General features: G+C 43.8%; 1 protein-coding gene across 1 annotated transcript in view; it reads left to right on the forward strand.

The window, feature by feature from the left end:
- Positions 1 to 12,251: 12,251 nt before the first annotated feature.
- The window catches only part of FBLN7 (fibulin 7), a 37,020-nt gene continuing 30,982 nt past the window's right edge, over positions 12,252 to 18,289 (forward strand). Inside the window, exons 1-2 of the mRNA XM_063125544.1 lie at positions 12,252 to 12,410; positions 15,022 to 15,181. Coding sequence (XP_062981614.1) covers positions 12,336 to 12,410; positions 15,022 to 15,181 — 235 coding nt within the window. The 5' untranslated portion in view covers positions 12,252 to 12,335. The remainder of the gene's footprint in view (positions 12,411 to 15,021; positions 15,182 to 18,289) is intronic.

The following is an 18,289-nucleotide window of genomic DNA, read 5'->3' on the forward strand; positions in this document are numbered from 1 at the left end:
AACGCTATCATGGGACGTAGAGGGTCTTTAGCCCTCTGTTCCATTCCCAATCTGGAATGTAATTTGCATTGCCAAATAGTGATCTATTAAACCAAATAGAACACTTTAACGTGAACAGTTATGGATGACTTCAATAATATACATTATGTGATCACTTTTAATGGATGCACTAAAACAAATGGATCCTTACACGAGTACAAGACCCTTGGCATATATTTCTGCAAACCTATACTCTCACGCCACACAATGAAGGATGTCAGAAATGGGATTCATTCAAGCCTATGACTCCAGTAGAGATTGCAAACTTAACATAGTATTGTTAATCATTCAATCACCCTAACAAGGACATGAAAGAAACACTAGCTCCCCTGCTAAAATTCCTGCAAACCCACACCTTTGCATTAGGGAAAAGGATGTCAGGCCAGGGGTGGGATTTGAACCCATGCCTCCAGATGAAGACTGCGACCTGAACGCAGTGCCTTCAACCACTTGGCCACTCTGACAATCACATGGAAGTGATGCTTCCTCAGTGGCTAAAATCCCTGCAAACCCACAGCTAGGAAAAGGATAAGATTTAAAACCACATCTCTAGATGAAGACTGCAACCTTAACACAGCACTTTGAACCACTCAGCCACTCTGACAATCACATGGGAAGAGACTAGCCCCGTGGCTAAAAATGCTGCAGACTCACACATCCACACCAGAGAAAAGGATGTCAGGAGTGGGATTTGAACCCATGCCCCCAAACAGAGACTGAGACCTGAATGCAGCGCATTGGACTGCTTGGCCACCTTGACAAGCATATTAAAGTAATGTTAGTTTTGTAGCTAAACTCTGCAAATCCACACATTCACATCAAGGAAAAGAATGTTAGAGGTGGGTTTTGAACCCACATCTCCAAATGGAGACATTAATCTTAACACTGCGCCTTGGACTGCTCAGTCACCCAGAGAAGCACATGGAAGGAGTACTAGACCTGTGGCTAAAATCCCTGCAAACCCACACTCCAATCCAAGAAAAAGGATGTCAGGAGTGGGATTTGAACCCATGCTTCCAGATGGAGACTGCGACCTGAACCACCTTGGACCGCTCGGCCACCCTGACAAGCACATGGAAGTTATGGTACCTCAGTGGCTAAAATCCCTGCAAAGCCAGATCTCCACACCAAGGAAAAAGATGTCAGGAGTGGGATTCAAACCCATGCCTCCAAACAGAGACTGTAAGCTTAACAGAACACCTTAAACCACTCAGCTGCCTTTCCAAGCACATTGAAAGAGTACTAGCACCTCACCTCTAGACAGAGACAGTGACTGAAACCCAGTGCCTTTGAGTGCTTGGCTACCCTGAGAAGCATGCAGGATGAACACACACTCCTCAGCACATACCCCTGCAAACTCACATCTCTGCACCAAGGAAAAGGATGTTATGAGTGGGATTTGGAGCCACACATCCAGATGGAGACTGTGACCTGAACGCAGTGCCTTGGACCACTTGGCTACCCAGACAAGCACACTGATGAGGTGCTAGCAGTGGCTGCAATATCCTCTAAATGTGGCCTGGAGCTGCCACTTCAGTTCCCACAATGCCCTTGAGTGCCCTCCGTACTCTACCATGGGGACTTTGGGGAAATCAAAATTGAGGCTTGCAGACCCAGCTTCCTGATGTGAGGGGCTTGTGGCAGACAGGTGTCAGCACTGGTATGCTCTGTTTGAGGCTCCCAGGATGGGTTCTATGGTGTTGGGCCTGTGTGGGGTTGAAACCAAGAGCTGTGGACAGAGCAGAATGATCTTTTGTCAGAGTACTGCACTTGGGAAGACTCAGTGGGCGTCTTTACCCAGGGCGTTTGTGATTCCTGTTTTTTGGCACAATTGTTATGGGCTGCATTAAATGGGTAAAGAGAGGCGACCATGTGCTTTGAATTGAATACTTCCCTTCCATTCACTTCAATTGAGACAGCACCATCTAGTGGTGGAAGATCCCGCTTTTTAAAGAATTTTACCACTTTAAAAGTGGTTCTTTTCATGGCGGGATTTGCAATGGATACTGTGGAAGACGTCCTGGTTATTCATGACGGCATGTAATTGACCTGCAAACCTCTGTGAGTGGCCAGTCGTGAACGTGCTATAAATCACTCATTTCGAGAAGCCCTGAATTTTGTGCCTCTCTCACGTCAGACGTTCAAGATGAGCACTGAGAAATGGGAAATGCTGTCCTGGGCCTCAAAACAGTAACCTGCTGATTGAGTGTGATATCTGAACTCTTTACTCCATCTTCTGGTCCCATGATGTAACAGCTATCATGCAGAACTTTAAATCCAGAAACACAAGTCTTACCCTTGGTGGGATGTGAGCTTTCTCTCCCTTGTGATCTGGATAGAGAGACCTGCCTTGTTGGAATCTGTAACAGTTAGGGTGGCTTAGAGGTGTCCTATTTTACAGAGGACTATTTGAAAATGTCTTCTCTTTAAAGGGCTGTACAGTCTAAATCAAGTTTAAAGATAAAGAACCATAAGAGACTTTAAGAAGGGATATTGGGGGCCAGTGTGCTAGAGTGAGAGTCGGGAGATCTGGGTTCTAGACCCCCACTTGGCCGTGAAAGCTCTGTTTGAGCCAGTCATAGACTCTCAGCCCAGCCTACCCCACAGGGTTGTTGTTGTATGCATAAAATGGAGAGGAGGCAGATTATGTGTGCGGCCGCTGTAAAGAAGGCAAACTCCATGTTAGGCATTATAAGAAAAGAAATTGAGAATAAAATGGCCAGTATCATACTGCCTTTATACAAATCTATGGCGTGACCACACTTAGAATATTGTTTACAGTTCTGGTCACCAGACCTAAAAAAAAAAGATATTATAGAGCTGGAAAAAGTGTAGAAAAGGGCAACTAAAATGATCAAGGGGCTGGAGCATCTCCCCTATGAGGGAAGGTTACATCAACTGGGATTGTTTAGCTTGGAAAAAAGGAGGCTAAGAAGAGACATGATAGAGATGTACAAAATTATGCATGGTGTGGAGAATGTGGACAGGGAGACATTTTTCTCCCTCTCCCAAAATACTAGAACCTGGGGTCATTCCATGTAGCTGATTGGTGGGAGATTCAGGACAAATGAAAGGAAGGACTTCTTCACACAGCGCATAGTTAAATTATGGAATTCACTACCACAAGATGCGTTGATAGCCACCAATTTGGATGGCTTTAAAAGGGGGGTTGAATAAATTCCTGGAGGTGAAGGCTATCAATGGCTACTAGCCCTGATGGTTGTGTGCTATCTCCAGTATTCGAGGCAGTAAGCCTGTGTGCACCAGTTGCTGGGGCTCATGGGTGGGAGGGTGCTGTTGCACCATGTCCTGCTTTGTGGGTTCCTGGTGGACAGCTGGTTGGCCACTGTGTGAACAGAGTGCTGGACTAGATGGAACCCTCGGTCTGATCCAGCACGTATTCTTATGTACACAGCCTTGGGTTCCTTGGAGGAAAAATGGCGGGAAATAAATGTAATAAATAAATAAATAAATTTACCCATCAAACATTTCACCTGGTCAGCAGATTTAGCAGGCACATCAGGTCACCTGGCCATAGTCTTCCCCACTATGGTGACTTGTATTGTATCTCTATTTAAATTATAGTAATTATAAATTTGCACCTATACATATACATTCACATATACACTTTTTGTGCAATCCCATGACCTCTTTTGTCCTCTCTTTTTTTTTTTGACAATGCATATCCTCTCTTTTTCACTCGGTGTAACTGGCAACCTTTAGTAATACAAGATCCTCAGGAGTGGAGTTTGAGTCCTGCTGTTGCACATGCAGGATCTTTCCCCTCCACTTCATCAGGAAACCACTTCATCATCATCCTGGCGCCACTGGCATACACAGCCTGTACGGGAAAATAAAAGGGCAGTGCTGAACAAGCCAATGCCCACCACCACCTCCAGCACCCTCCACCACACCACTTCAGATTGCCTTGAATCAGAAATCTTCTGGTTTCCTTCTTCCTAAGTGATGTGAGAAGAAAGCTGGTGGAAGATGAGGAGGAGGAGGAGGAGGAGGGTAATCAATTATGAGGAAAAGATGCTTCCATCAGAAAACAGGGCAGTACCCAGGTCTGCAGCAAAGTGATAAGTTCGGAGGGAACTGGATTTTTTAAACCAAAGCACAACGCAATGCTAGTTCCAGGTTTGGGAGCCCTTTGAGAAAGATGCTCTCAGTGGGTCCCCTTCCCTGAGTTGTGCCCCCTCCTAGGCATGGTATCAGACCAAGGATCCATCTAGTCCAGCATTCTGCTCACACAGTGGACAACCAGCTGCCATGGGCAACCCACAAGCAGGACATGAGTGCAACAGCATCCTCCCACCCATGTTCCCCAGCAACCGGTGTACATAAGCATGCTGCCTCTGATACTGGAGGTAGCACATAACTATCAAGACTTGTAGCCATTGATAGGCTTATCCTGTCTAATCTCCTTTTAAAGCCATCCGAAGTGATGGCCATCACTACATCTTGTGGTAGCAAATTCAAGACCATAACTATGCGCTGTGTGAAGAAGTCCTTCCTTTTATCTGTCCTGAACCTCTCACCAATCAGCTTCATGGGATGACCCCAGATTCTAGTATTACGAGAGAGGGAGGAAAATGTCTCCCTTTCCACTTTCTCCACACTATGCATAATTTTCTATTCCTCTATCATGTCTCCCCTTACTTCCTTCTTTTCTAAGCCAAATAGTCCCAGCTGTTGTAACCTTCTTTCATAGGGGAGATGCTCCAGCCCCTTGATGATTTTAGTTGCCCTTTTCTGCACTTCTTCCAACTCTACAATATCCTTTTTAAGGTGTGGTGACCCAGAACTGTACACAGTATTCCAAGTGTGGTCGCACCATAGATAAATGCAGCATGATACTGACAGCTTTATTTTCATTTTCTTTCCTAATTATGCGTAACATAAAGTCTGCCTTTTTCACAGCAGCTGCACACTGGGTTGACATTTTCATTGAACTGTCCACTACAACCCCAAGATCTCTTTCTTGGTCAGTCACTCCTAGTTCAGATCCCATCAGCTTATACTTAAAGTTGGGATTGTTTTGCCCCAAAGTACATCACTTTTAAACTTGCTTGTACTCTGGTGCTTTTAACAAATTCTACAGCAGGTGGTGCTGGAGCGCTAGATAAATTAATGCTTTCTTTAACTGTGGCGATGTACAAGAATTTCATTTCAGTTCACAAATCATCTGAACTTACCTTGTTCATAACCCTGAATGCAAATGGGAACACATTTTTTTGAAAAATGTCTACATAATCCCGAACTTGCGATGTGTTAAAAAAAAAACATATGTTCTTGAAAATTGCGCACTTCAAATGTGCTCTTTCCAAAAACTACGCATTTTCTTATTTTAGTAACAGGGGGAATGTGCACTTTTGAAAAACGTGCACAGCAATGTGTACATTTCCCATTCGAAATGCACACATTTCTTTTTGAACGAACTGAAAAACATGTCGCAAATGGAAGTAGTAGTCAGCCGAACCGAGCGTCAAAGTGAAGTAACGAGAATTCGGGCAAGCTCAAACATCCCTGGTTCTCCCATCCCTATTTAATGTTGCAATGTGTTTCTCCCCCACCCTCTGCCAAATGTGAGCTGTTAAAATCTGGACAGTAGGATTTAGTACTTACTTTCAGACTCCTTTTCATTTTCCTAAGCAAATTATCAGCACCCATAGTTGTTTTGATTACCAAACAAGGTATGAAACAAATGAGGACCCACAACAAAATGTTGTAATGCATCCCCAGTCATTAATGGCTCCTATTCTGGACTCCTGTTCTGGGGCAGGATCTACACTACTGCTTTAAAGTGCTTTATAACAGTTTTGACAACTGTTGGGGCCCAGGACACACTCCATATACCGTTGTCAAAACTGCTATAAAGCGCTTTAAAGCAGTAGTGGATCACGAGTCTTGTGCTTCATGGGGCCACACACCTCCTGAAACATTCCCCTACTGTTGCATATAGTACCAGAGGCCTCAGGACTGGGTCTAGTTGCCAGCCATGGACCTGAGCACTTTATTGCTGCATAGCTGCAAGATGGTGGAGAGATGCTTTTCATTTAACATTCATCTCAAGTACTCTGTCATCTGCACAGGCTGCCAGTCCATTTCCCGGCTTGTTTCAAAGCTCTAAATGGCTTAGGGCCAGGTTATCTGATGCATCGTCTCCTGCTCAGACTTTAAGATCATCTTCAGCGTTCCTTCTCTGGGAGCCCCTGCCAAAGGAAGTGAGGCAGATGACTACAAAGAAGAGGGCCTTTTCTGCTGTGGCACCCCGGTTGTGGAATGAGCTCCCCAGAGACGTTTGCCTGGTGCCTACATTGTGCTCTTTCCAGCGCCAGGTGAAGACCTTAGAATTTTTTCCAGGCATTTTAGTAATTTAGCTTTGTTGTTTTAATCTGTTACTGTATTTTAAATCTCTACATTCTAGGTTGTACTTTTATATTGTAGTTTTAAAAGTTTATATATTAAATTGTACTTTATGTTGTATTTTTAATTATTATGCACCACCCAGAGTTCTTCAGTATAGAAATGTAATAAATAAACAAATAAATAAGGCTCAAGTAAGCCAATTTTCTCCCTCACCCACCATTTTCCTCCCCACAACCCTGCCCACCTGACACCTTCAGCAGTCCTTGGCTCAACCACCATCAGCCAGAGATTTCATTCGAGGCTTATCGTATACCTGGGCAGCTTATGGCTCACCAGATGTTTTGGCCTACAACTCCCATTAGCCCTAGCCAGCATAGCCAATGGTGACGGACGATAGGAGTTGTAGGGCAAAACATCTGGAAGGCCACAAGTTGCCCATCCTTGCTTTAGACACCACCAGTGGAGTAGACGTGAGAGATGCTTTTAGCAAACAATGGAGAAATCCAGGATTTTACCATATAGCAGCTCTGTCACCAAAACAAAACAAAAAGGTAGCAGCAAAGACAAGAATTTCTGCTTTTAGAGTTCAACATGAACCTGGTAGCTCCCATGGCAGACAATGCAATGAGTTTTCTAAGAGTTTTCTTATCTCTGTTTTATTCCTATAACGTATCATAGAGCCCAGATGCTCACAGGGCCATTTTGTCTTGTTTTTGTTTTTCAAAGATGAATTTACATATATATGTACCTAAAAAAAACCCTGAGAATATAGCAACATGTCACCGAAGTCACAGACTGATAGGCACTCAGCCACGCTAGTTTGCTATTAGAAGGAATTACTTTTATTGGAGGCTGCAGGGCTGAGGGCAGGTTCTAGTTCATTGCTATGCACTGCTTTCTATGTTTTTCTGTGCCATCTTTTTAGCCACTGAGGTAAATTCCAGAGAAAGGAACCTGGTGAAATTTCCTCGTCATCACAACAGTTAAAGCTGTAGGCTACCAGGAGGAGGGCCTTCTCTGCTGTGGCACCCCGGCTGTGGAATGAGCTCCCTAAGGAGGTTCGCTTGGCACCTACATTATATGCCTTTAGACACCAGGTGAAGACCTTTTTATTCTCCCAGCATTTTAACAGTCTATAAATAAATTTTAACTTGGTGTTTTAAATTTGTAATTTTGCATTGCTGCTCTTTTTATCTGGTTGAGCTTTTATATTGTATTTTATATTATGCTTTACTGTTGTTTTATACTTTGAATGGTTTTAATTTTTGTAAACCACCCAGAGAGCTCCGGCTATTGGGCGGTATAGAAATGAAATAAATAAATAAATAAATAAATAAATAAATAGAGTGACCAGATTTAAAAGAGAGTAGGGCACCTGCAGCTTTAACTGGTGTGATGAAGAGGAAATTTCACCAGGTTCTCCATATATACAAATGACACCTGCTGAAATTCCCTTTTTTATGCAACTGTTAAAGATACAGGAGCCCTGTCCTCCTTTTCCATATGGTCACCCTATTAGTATAGACTTCTGGCGGTGGGGGCGGGGGGAAGGGGATGTTAGAAAGAGAGAGAGAAAAGGGATGGTCTCACCCACTGTTGGCTTCAACTTTGCCCACCTCTAAAATGCAGATCCAAACAGATTACTTGGAGGGAATGCAGCCTTTGACAGAAAAAGTTTCTCTACCCCTATTGTCCAGAATGACTGTGTTCCGACAACACGCTAACCCATCATGGTTTATTTTCTGGAACAACCCATGATGGGTTAGCATGTTGTTTCTGAGATATCCGCCTGACCCATGGTGGGTCATTTCCCCCCAAATAAGCTGCTCTGAGAACCTATGGTCTGTAGTTAGGGTTATTTTACCTATGATTGGTTAGTGTGTTGTCTGTTGTGCCAGCATGGGTTACAGAGATCACCTACGCAGCAGCTTGGCAAGAACAGCCAAAAATGATGCTGCCACTCTGCTCCTCTAAAGCAATCTCTATTCCCACCATAAATAAGCTGGGATACCTGCCCAGCCGGGTGGGATGACTACAGGAGGAGGATGGGCAAGAGTTTATGTGAAAAAAACCTAACTTGTTTGCCTTATCATCTGATGGGACCACAGTAGGTTGTTTGCATAATCACCTACCCAGTGTTTTTTGACATCCATCATGGGTTAGCGTAATGTGTGAACCTAGCCAATGAGTCTGTTTCACTCTGTTCTTTTGAGGTTCTGAGCTGATACATTAACTTTTCCAACAGGGCAGTCTCCCACACTTTGTTATACCAAGGTCTGACCATGCGAACAGTCAAAACTATAATGTACATATCCACCTGAATTCGACCACCTCGTTCTATTATATATACTAATAGTGAACTCATTCTCCATGTAAGGTTTCTCATGTAGCCAAAATAGTACAATCTATGCACAAGACAAGGGAGGGATCAGAAGGCTTTGGAAGAGCACAGGGTTTCCATAAGGTTTTTTTTTTTAAGGGGGGACCCTTGAAACAGCTCAGTGAAGGCCAACCATGCTCAATGGCCACAGAATGCTGGCTGACTCTTGGGGTGGGAGGTAGGAATAGAATCTCTGGGAAAAGGAAATGGCTGGCTGGCTCCCTGGCTGGCGTGGTGGGGGTTTTTTGGTGTGTTTTTTGCAGGTCCCATTTGTATTTGGCATAATGTCTATAATGCGTTTCTTTGGGCTTCTCCACACAGCGGCATTTTATCCCACAATTTTATTGGGGCTTCTGCTTCCAGATTCATTGCAGGATTAAGTCTGGACCTTTACACGTGCTTTACTTTCCACCCACTCACCCCTTTCCCCCCTTTTATCTACAAATTCTATATGTTTCATTGTACAGCCACTAGATGGCACTGTTGTTATAGCTCCACTTCCTCTTTACATGGACAAATTCAAACCGATTCAAACCAGATCTTTTTATTACCTCATTATTTCCATTTCACATTAAGCTGCAGAAATGGTAGGAAAGCGCAGGAGAAATGCTGGAGGTTGACGACGTCGTGTAAAGGGCCTGCAAACCTCCATAAGTAATCAATTTCAATTGCAGGATAAGTGCCCCATGTGGAGAAGCCTTATTTTTGACAGAAATTAAGTAGCCAGTTTTTTTGAGGCTAGTTCCTTGAAGTATGTGACTCCTCTTTTATACTAACTCCGCCAGCTGCTAGTCCATTTCTAGGAACAGTTCAAAGTGCTGTTGTGCTTCCAGACAGATAGCGCCTAGCAAAAGACATTGTCCAACTATTCTGTCTTTTCCTCCTTAATAGGTTTGTTTTAAGTGAACAGAGAAAAGGTAGAAGTGGTGGGAAAACACTGAGAGGGTTATAAGTGGAAGATGACATTATCTGAACACTATATAAGATTCCATGAATGAGGCACAGTGATTGCATGATAAAAAGCCTTATCTGGAACCACCTGTAATCATCACCTTTAAGACCATAAACAGCTTTCAGTCAGGATATTTTAAAAGATCCCTCCTCCCACCTGATCCTGCCCATCCACTGAAGTCAGCTGGGAGGCCTTTTGCATCTATCCCCAACGTTAGAAGTATGCTTGATGAGAACACGCCCTGCATGGGCACTTTTCCTCCAAAATAAAAGTGGCCACTCCTGTCCAATAAGGGAGGGTGACAAAGTTACCCTAAGTGTACTTTACATTCACGGCTGGTGCTACCATAGAGGCCACTCAGGCAGCCACCTGGAGCGCCAAGGTAAGGGGGGCGCCGAACACCGCACTGGAAGCCTCTGTCCCACAGCGGCTCTGAGAGGGTGGCTTCCGGGCGCGCCATTCTGAAGCCGCCCACCTGCCCCAGTGTCCTGACTTCACTTCGGCTGGGTGGGCGAGATGGTGCCCCGCGCCCAGGTACTCTGGGGTGGGGGTGGGGGTGGGGGTGGGGGTGGGTGAAAGCAGCTCACCTGCCTAGGGTGCAAAATAGTCTGGCACCGGCCCTGTTTACATTGCAGAATTTACGCAGAAGTACACCTACAACACAGTCCTCCCATGATATTGTTGGATACTGTTACCTGCAAAATGTCCAAATTTCAGCATCTTGCCACTTATTTTCTTTCTGGAAACAAAACACACCTAGGGCATAAAATATCCCAATAATCTATTGATTTTGCCTTTGGGTGCATTTATGCCCCAAACACAAGCGATGTACTGGGCTGTAAACAATGTACCATGATTTTTTCAAAGAAAACTAGCATAGGGAACCAGGCTTAATTACTCTGGGAGTCAGTAGATTGGCACAAGGCTTGAGATTTCATTGGGGGAACATTTACTTCACCACAAACAGATTTATTACGGATTGAGAAACACACCCACACAACCAAAAAAATGTCAGTTTCTAAGAATAATAAAGTTTTGCCTAAAGTTTTACTCATATTTTGAGTTTAAAACATACTTCTTATGACACTAGAGACACAGTTGAGATTGTGGGGCACAGCTTTCTCTGCTGTGGCACCCCGGCTGTGGAATGAGCTCCCCATGGAGGTCCGCCTGGCACCTACACTGTACTCCTTTCATCGCCAGCTGAAGACCTTTTTATGCTCTCAGTATTTTAACACTTAATTTTAACTTAAATCTAAATTTTACTGTTCTAATTCTTCATTTTAATCTTATATCAATTTCTGCTGCGTGGTTTTATCCTGGTTGTGCTTTTTTTTTTACTGTATTTTGTATTTGTGTTTTTAGACTGTTGGTTGTTTTATTATGGTTTTAATTTTTGTGAACCACCCAGAGAGCTTCAGCTATTGGGCGGTATAAAAATGTAATAAATAAATAAATACCACCCCAAACATTGGGAAATAGCTTGGAGTAATAAAATGATCCCAAAACACATTTGTGTATATTTTTAGGGTTGTTAGATGAGCTAAGAACATGCTAAAAAAAAGAAAAAAGAAGCACGAATAATGTAATATGTGTTTGTATACACTGATAATCCTACTTTGAGTAGACCCATTGAAATGAATGGGTCTTAAGTGGGATTAACATTGGGTATAACCCACGTAGTTTGGCCCTGAGCCACTCCACTGCAATAGCAGATAGCACTAAGGATAATAATACTGTCCTACCTTGCAAGGTTGTTGCAAGGATTGCTGCAGTAATTGTGTGGATTGGTATATAAAGACTAAGCATTATTACTGTTTTTCCTTCCGCCTCCTGATTAGCCCAAACAAATACAATTAGGAGCCCCCAACCTCTAAACAAAGTGCATACGCAGCATTAATTCTTACTCTAAGTTAGGGGTGGTGACCCCGTTGCCCTCCAGGTTGGATTGTGATTCTTTTATTCTTTTATCCCATCTGTTCACCGCTCCAAAACCTTTTGAATGTGGAGTGGTATATAAATATTGTAAATAAATAAAAAATAAATAGGCAATGTAGTCTAAAAACATCTGGAGGATCAGAGGTACTCACCTCCTGCTGTAAGCCTTTGGGTTGGGAGGACAGGTTCTACTAAACCCAAATTATACCCCCAATTTGAGCAGAACTATCCATCAGACACCTCTCTCTCTCTCTGTCTCTCTCTCTCTCTGTTTTTACCCCAATGGGCATGTTGCTTCTTAAAATTGGGAGGGGGGGGACCTTTTTCTTCTACTAGTTATCACTGAGCAGCAGAAATAAAGCAAATCAGCTTCCCAGGAAAGTCGGCAATCTTAGGTGTTAGTTTGTCAAATGGGGCGGGGGTGTCTGGGAAACAGCCCCTAGGAGGGAGCACACTTGCAGCAAAGGCAGCCTACCAATGAGAAGTTTTACTCTTCAGGAAACCTGCTGTGTGATGCTGCAGCCGTTTCTGATCTGAGCAAGGGAGTTCTGCTGCTGTCTTCGTACTGATTTGCAGCCGGGGCAAACTTGAAGAAGCAGCTTAGCCAGGCACTCCCTCCAATGCGAAAGGATTCTATCTCGGAATAACAGGACCATGATTTCTGGATTGCAATACAGCCTCTTTCTTTTCTTGTGCCTAACGTCATGTCAGGAATCTTTGGCTTCCCAGGTAAGTGCTGCTCTACGCCCCTTCCTCTTTCTCGGTCCACCACTGGTTGCTATTTCATTTGGGGGAAAGAGTTTTCTTACTTTAACAACAACAAAAAGAACAAAAATGTGGTGGTGGTGGTGGTGGTGAAAATAGACACGCGGTGTGTGTAAGAGAAAAGAAGCTCTCCTTGACAGTAAAATGAGTGACAGTTCTTTTGCAAACTTTCCCCCGAAAAGGCTGAACTTTTCTTGCTGTTTCTTTCGACTCTCTTGGCAAAGGTCACAGGAATGTAAGATGATGAGTGTTGGTGCCCTCTGGCTTTTATATACATCCTCTAACTTTTAACTTTAGATCAACAGACAAGAGACATGGCATACGTGGTGCAAATCAGAAAAGCTGTGCTAGCAACAAATTCAGTTAAGAGATGCAGAAGTAGCTGATACAAAAGGAGCAAAATCTGCATAATTGCCTCAAGTAATAACACTCAGTTTTTCATCAGAGGAAATCTGAATCCAAAGTAAAATAGCCTTCCCGTCGTGTAATTCTCAGTTCCCTCCAGACTATAGGTGAAGAGCTGAGTGCAGCTCTAGACTGCGCTTATATGATTAATACTTTTGCAACTGATTTTGCTCTGCGCCCTTATTGCTAGCTACGTTTCTTGCATCGTATTGGTGGAATATGCAACTGCAACCCTCTTATTGGACTAAAAAATAAACTCAACCTGTTTCTCCACGAATGTCTAAATAAATGGGTCTGATCACGTAACCATTGACCTAGTGAGTCCAAGTCATCCTGCTGGAATATCAGCATGGAGTGAGTGAGCTGCTCCAGCCATGGTTTATTATGGTTAACTTTACCGCAGCGGTTCAGGTTAAAAATAACCCTTCAACAAAGAGCTTATTATAAAAGTATGCAGCGTGCCTTCCTTTTTCGCAGTCTGCTGCTGCATGCCACATATGATAAGAGCTTTGGGCAAGAAGGAACCTTCCTGCCCTGACACATGCTTATATGAAATACAGCAGTTAGATTCTTACGCGTTAAACATGCAAGAAAAGTCAGGTATGTTGTGGCAGTAGCAGTGGTCACTCAGTTTGAACTGGCTCCAGCACCCATTTATTTTAATTCTCATGAAGTTGTGTAATTCACAAAGAAAGTCAATTTCAGAGTGACAAGTGTGTGTGTGTGTATATATAAATAGATAGATCAACCTTCCCCTACCTTGTTCCATCCAGATGTGTTGATTACAGTTCACAGGGTCCTCCAGCTATTCATGCAGGCTGGGGGATGCTGGGACTGGTAAGCGAACACATCTGGAGGGCACCAGGTTGGGGAAGGCCAATATTGATAAGACTAGAAAAAATATATATGCATAGATAGGTGACAGATATGCATTGATAAATATGCATTGACATTGATGTGCATTTATGGATGGATGGGTATAACTATAGCTATCCATATAGATACTAATTTAAATTACCATATTTCTTTGATTCTAAGACGCACTTTTCCCCCCATGTAAACATCTCTAAAAACAGGGTGCGTCTTAGAATCGCGGGTGCGTTTATTATTTCTTAGAATCAAAACTTTTTTTCTGTTGGTGGTACTGAAATTAATGTGTGTCTTACAATCGAAGAAATACGGTAGTATGAGTTATAGATACCATTGTTGAGGAAGATTTCCCCTTATGCTCCATGGCTGCGCACACCATGCACACACACGCCTTGCACAAGTCAAGACACAGGTGAATGAGAGTGAGCATCTTGGCACAGGCATAAAGGAAAAGCAATGGGGTCTTTGGGTTCTCTAGGCAGCCATTTACATGAAAGTGTTTCTCACATGATACTAAAGTGTCTCTGAATATTTCGCCTTCTTGTTATGAGATAAAAAGTGGAAGATGTGTGTGTGGTGTTTTTTTAAAAAAAAATCTAATATACATGCCTAGCCTATATAGGCTTGTGAACCGCCCAGAGAGCTTCAGCTATTGCGTGGTATAGAAATGCAATAAATAAATAGGCAAGGCATGACACAGTCTGTGCTAGTGGATGGCAAGTTTGTGAATTCGCTGGGGCCCAGACTATTTAAGGGGCCCTATCAGCTTTGCACCAAGTCTGCAGCCCTTGGAGAGCGTGGGAACAAGTGACCAGGGCAGACTTCCTCAACTTGGCACCTTCCAGATGTGGTGTGTCCCAGCACAGTAGCTCAGTGGTAGAGCATGCATGCTTTGCATGCAGAAAGTCCCAGGTTCAATCCCTGGTATCTCCAGGTGGAATTGAAAAAAGTTTCAATTTTCTCTCTCCTTGAAACTCTGGAGAGCTGCTGCCAGTCAGTGTAGACAGTACTAGGCTAGATGGAGCAATGGTCTGTCATGGAGCTTTTCTACACGAGGCAGAATGGAGTCCTGAGTGGTGCACGAAGAGGATTTCATATCCTGGTTTTCTGCTCTCCTACCTTACAAGGGTTGTTGTGAGGTTAAAATGCTACCCTGAGCTCCTTGAAGGAAGTGCAAGATAACTGGATCAAATAGGTTTTGGATTGTACTTAACAGTCATACGTGACATACAGATGAAGCCGCAGTGTCTGCAACTGTGTGGTATGTTAAAAGCACTGATTCAGCTGTTTCTTTCCACAGAACTGCATGGGCAAGCAGCATCTTCTGGCTACCATCCGCCAAATGCAGCAATTTCTAAAGGGGCAGGAAACACGATTTGCAGAGGGAATACGCGTCATGAAACACCGACTGACAACTTTGCAAAACACAGTGTCTAAAGTCACCCCAGACCCACCAACTGGTAAAAATCAGAACTTCAAAGTGGTGGCGGTGAGGCAGGGACAGGTAGCACCCTATTGGCACCTTGTGTCACGTGACCCTTGTTGAGTTGGTAGCTGCAATATCGGCCTTTGGCCACTTGTAGTGATGGCGCTAAAAGCACAGCTGAGAACAGGAGCCCCATCCTCTAACACAGGGTTGGGGAACATGAAACCCTCCAGATATTGTTGGACTTGAACCCCCATCAGCCCCAGCCAGAGATGATGGGAGTTGTAGTCCAGCAACTCCTGCAAGACCACCATTTCTCTACCCCTAACTCTAGCAAGTTACTACATTTGGATCCTGTTGACAGAGGCCTCATCTACACCAAGAAGGATATTCCACTATGAAAGCAGTATATAAAAGGCAGGAGCCACACTACTTATTTATAGCGGTATTGAAGTGCACTGACAACTGTTGGGGCCCATGGACACATACCATATACCGCTTTCATACCGCTACATCCTGCTTGATCTGGCTCCTGCCTTTTATATACTGCTTTCATAGTGCAACATCCTGCTTGGTGTAGATGAGCCCAGAGTCCTCTGTTTGAGCTCCTGTGCATTTCAGAGTGGAAAAGATCTAGGGGTTGTTACTGAGGAGCAATGAGAGTGGGAGGCTTCCTCCAAAATGGAAAGTGTCTTATCAAAAACCGGTTCATGTTATGGGTGTGTTAGGCCTCCATCAATGTCGAGATGTGACAATACCCCCTTCCTTCCTTCCTTCCTTCCTTCCTTCCTTCCTTCCTTCCTTGTTGCTGATTTTACTAATCCATGTGAATGAGTAGCAACTGGGATGAGGGGCCATTTCCTTCCCCCACATCAATTTATGATTTGCAAGCGATTAACACTCTGATTCAGAGGACTGATCACATGCAATCTGGAAGGTTGAGAAATCAGCACTAAAAAAACCCCAAAGGACATCCACAGCTTTTTGGACATTTGCAGATCTCTTAGTGGAGCCTTAAAATGAATGTCACTTTACAAAAAGTGACATCTTCAGTAGGCATTTCTCCCTAGGATACTAGACCTCAGTGCATTGTTGTACCAAACATACCACCCCACCCCAACCCAGCCATGTTGATGGACCACAAGCAGCAATATTGTTCTCATTCCTGCTTTGTGTATCTGTCACAGAGCAGAGAACTGGTTCATCTGCCAGCATTCATCTGTGTTGAGCTACCTTTGTGCATTCTTAAGAGGCATTCCTCAAATACACGAGAGATTATTTGATGGCTCTGGAGTTCTCAGGCTGGTCGAAAGTTTCAGCAGATGCGATTTCTGCAGGGTCAGTTCCCTAGTGAGGAGAGGGAACTGGAGAATTACACTGTGTTTGGTAATATCTGTGAATATATATATATATATATATATATATATATATATATATATGTTGAGCTGGGGGTGGGAGCAGGGAAACCAGGTGGTCATTCAGAGAGACAGGGCTAGCACCATTAGCTCCCGCAAAGCAACCTGCATGGGATTGGAGAGCCCATCCATAGACCTGCGAAACTATTTCCCCTTCTTCTATGGTTATATTCCAGTTGCCAAACTGTTTCTCATCAGTGTCACCAAAGCAGTAGAGTGTGTCATCAGCTAGTAGCCACCAGCCAACCATGCACCTCTAAGCAAGCATTTTGTAACCATCAGTGGAAGACCAGCATTGCCCCCCAGACATCCTTGCTGCTCTGAGCATCCCTTAAAAAATAAATTGGGCTACAGCACTCTGAATAGCACTGAGCAGCTGGTTCTAGCCACCATTTACATTTCCCACAATGAATCCAATGCACGCTGGGGTATTGTGGGTAATGTAAATGGGAGATAATGTAAATAGGCTATTGTTGGTAATGTAAATGGTGCTGCTTTGGATCCTGCTACCCAGTGCTGCCTTCTACTGCCAAGTAATGCTGCCACTGCCCACTGTTGGAGGAGGGGGTCTAGTGGAAACTGGTGGCTCCAATGTCAGTGGGGTGGTGAATCCGCTCTGGGTTTCAGTCAGAACTGTAAAAGAGCTTTCCAAGTCAATCCTTGTAAGCATGGTTCCAATCCCATCTCTTGAATGAGTGAACAGGGTCTCATCCGTGTTTGGGAGAACCTGGAGGATGGCACCAAAATTGTTAATAATTGCACTCTTCCTTTTCTCGGTACTTTAAACATGGAGGACATTTTACCACCTTGAAGAGCCTGGTTTGTGACTCAGGAGCCATCATTTTAATCCTCTATAGACTCTCATGATACATGGACTAGGGGGACTTTGCAAACACAAATCAGCCATGTTACTTTACAGCCTTTATGTTGAAAAGACTGTTAGAGGCAGGCGAAAGACACCTGTTAGAGAAGCATTTTCAGTGCAGACGCAGAAAGCTTTCAGTATAGGATTTAAACTCATTAATTCTGCTGAATGCCCATCCAAACAACACCTGGCTCAGATGCAAAGGCATATGGAGCTCAATAAGATATACATAAGATGTACATAAGAATTGAAAAACAAGCACCACAAATGGTAAATGATGTGTGTACCCTGAGGGACAGTTCACACAACATCAGCATAAACTGGTCGTCATTTGAAAAGCCTGGCCCTGGTCCAGAGAATATCATGCTTATGTCCTATTGATTGAGACAAGTTGGTCATCAGTCACCGACTGGACTTAAGTGTGGCTAACTTTCTTTAGACTGGGGCCTTGTTGTAGCCCCATCTCTGTCGGCTAGGACTGAATTCAATCTGTACCATGCCCTGGCGATCCCAAGTTTTCCAGAGCTTGCCGAAATGAGCAGACAACGGAAGGCACCATTAGCTCAGTGGTAGAGTACATGCTTTGCATTCAGGGTTCAATCATCAACTTCTCCAGTTAAAATGGTCAGATAATGGGAGAGACCCTGAAGAGCCGATACCAGCTGGAATGGACATGGATGGTCCAGCTTCCTATGAGTTGCCAGTAGATTCATGGAAGCCACTTGCCCAGAAGCGTCAGCTACTATGATCAGGCTTTCCAAGTAGTCACCACAAGGTCATATAAATAGGCCCAAGAACTAGTGGGAAATTATATATATATGGAATCCAAAGGGAACATTCCAAGTTCTTAAACGTTTGCACA

Source organism: Elgaria multicarinata, chromosome 4, assembly GCF_023053635.1.
Source record: "Elgaria multicarinata webbii isolate HBS135686 ecotype San Diego chromosome 4, rElgMul1.1.pri, whole genome shotgun sequence".
NCBI classification, from domain to species: Eukaryota; Metazoa; Chordata; class Lepidosauria; order Squamata; family Anguidae; genus Elgaria; species Elgaria multicarinata.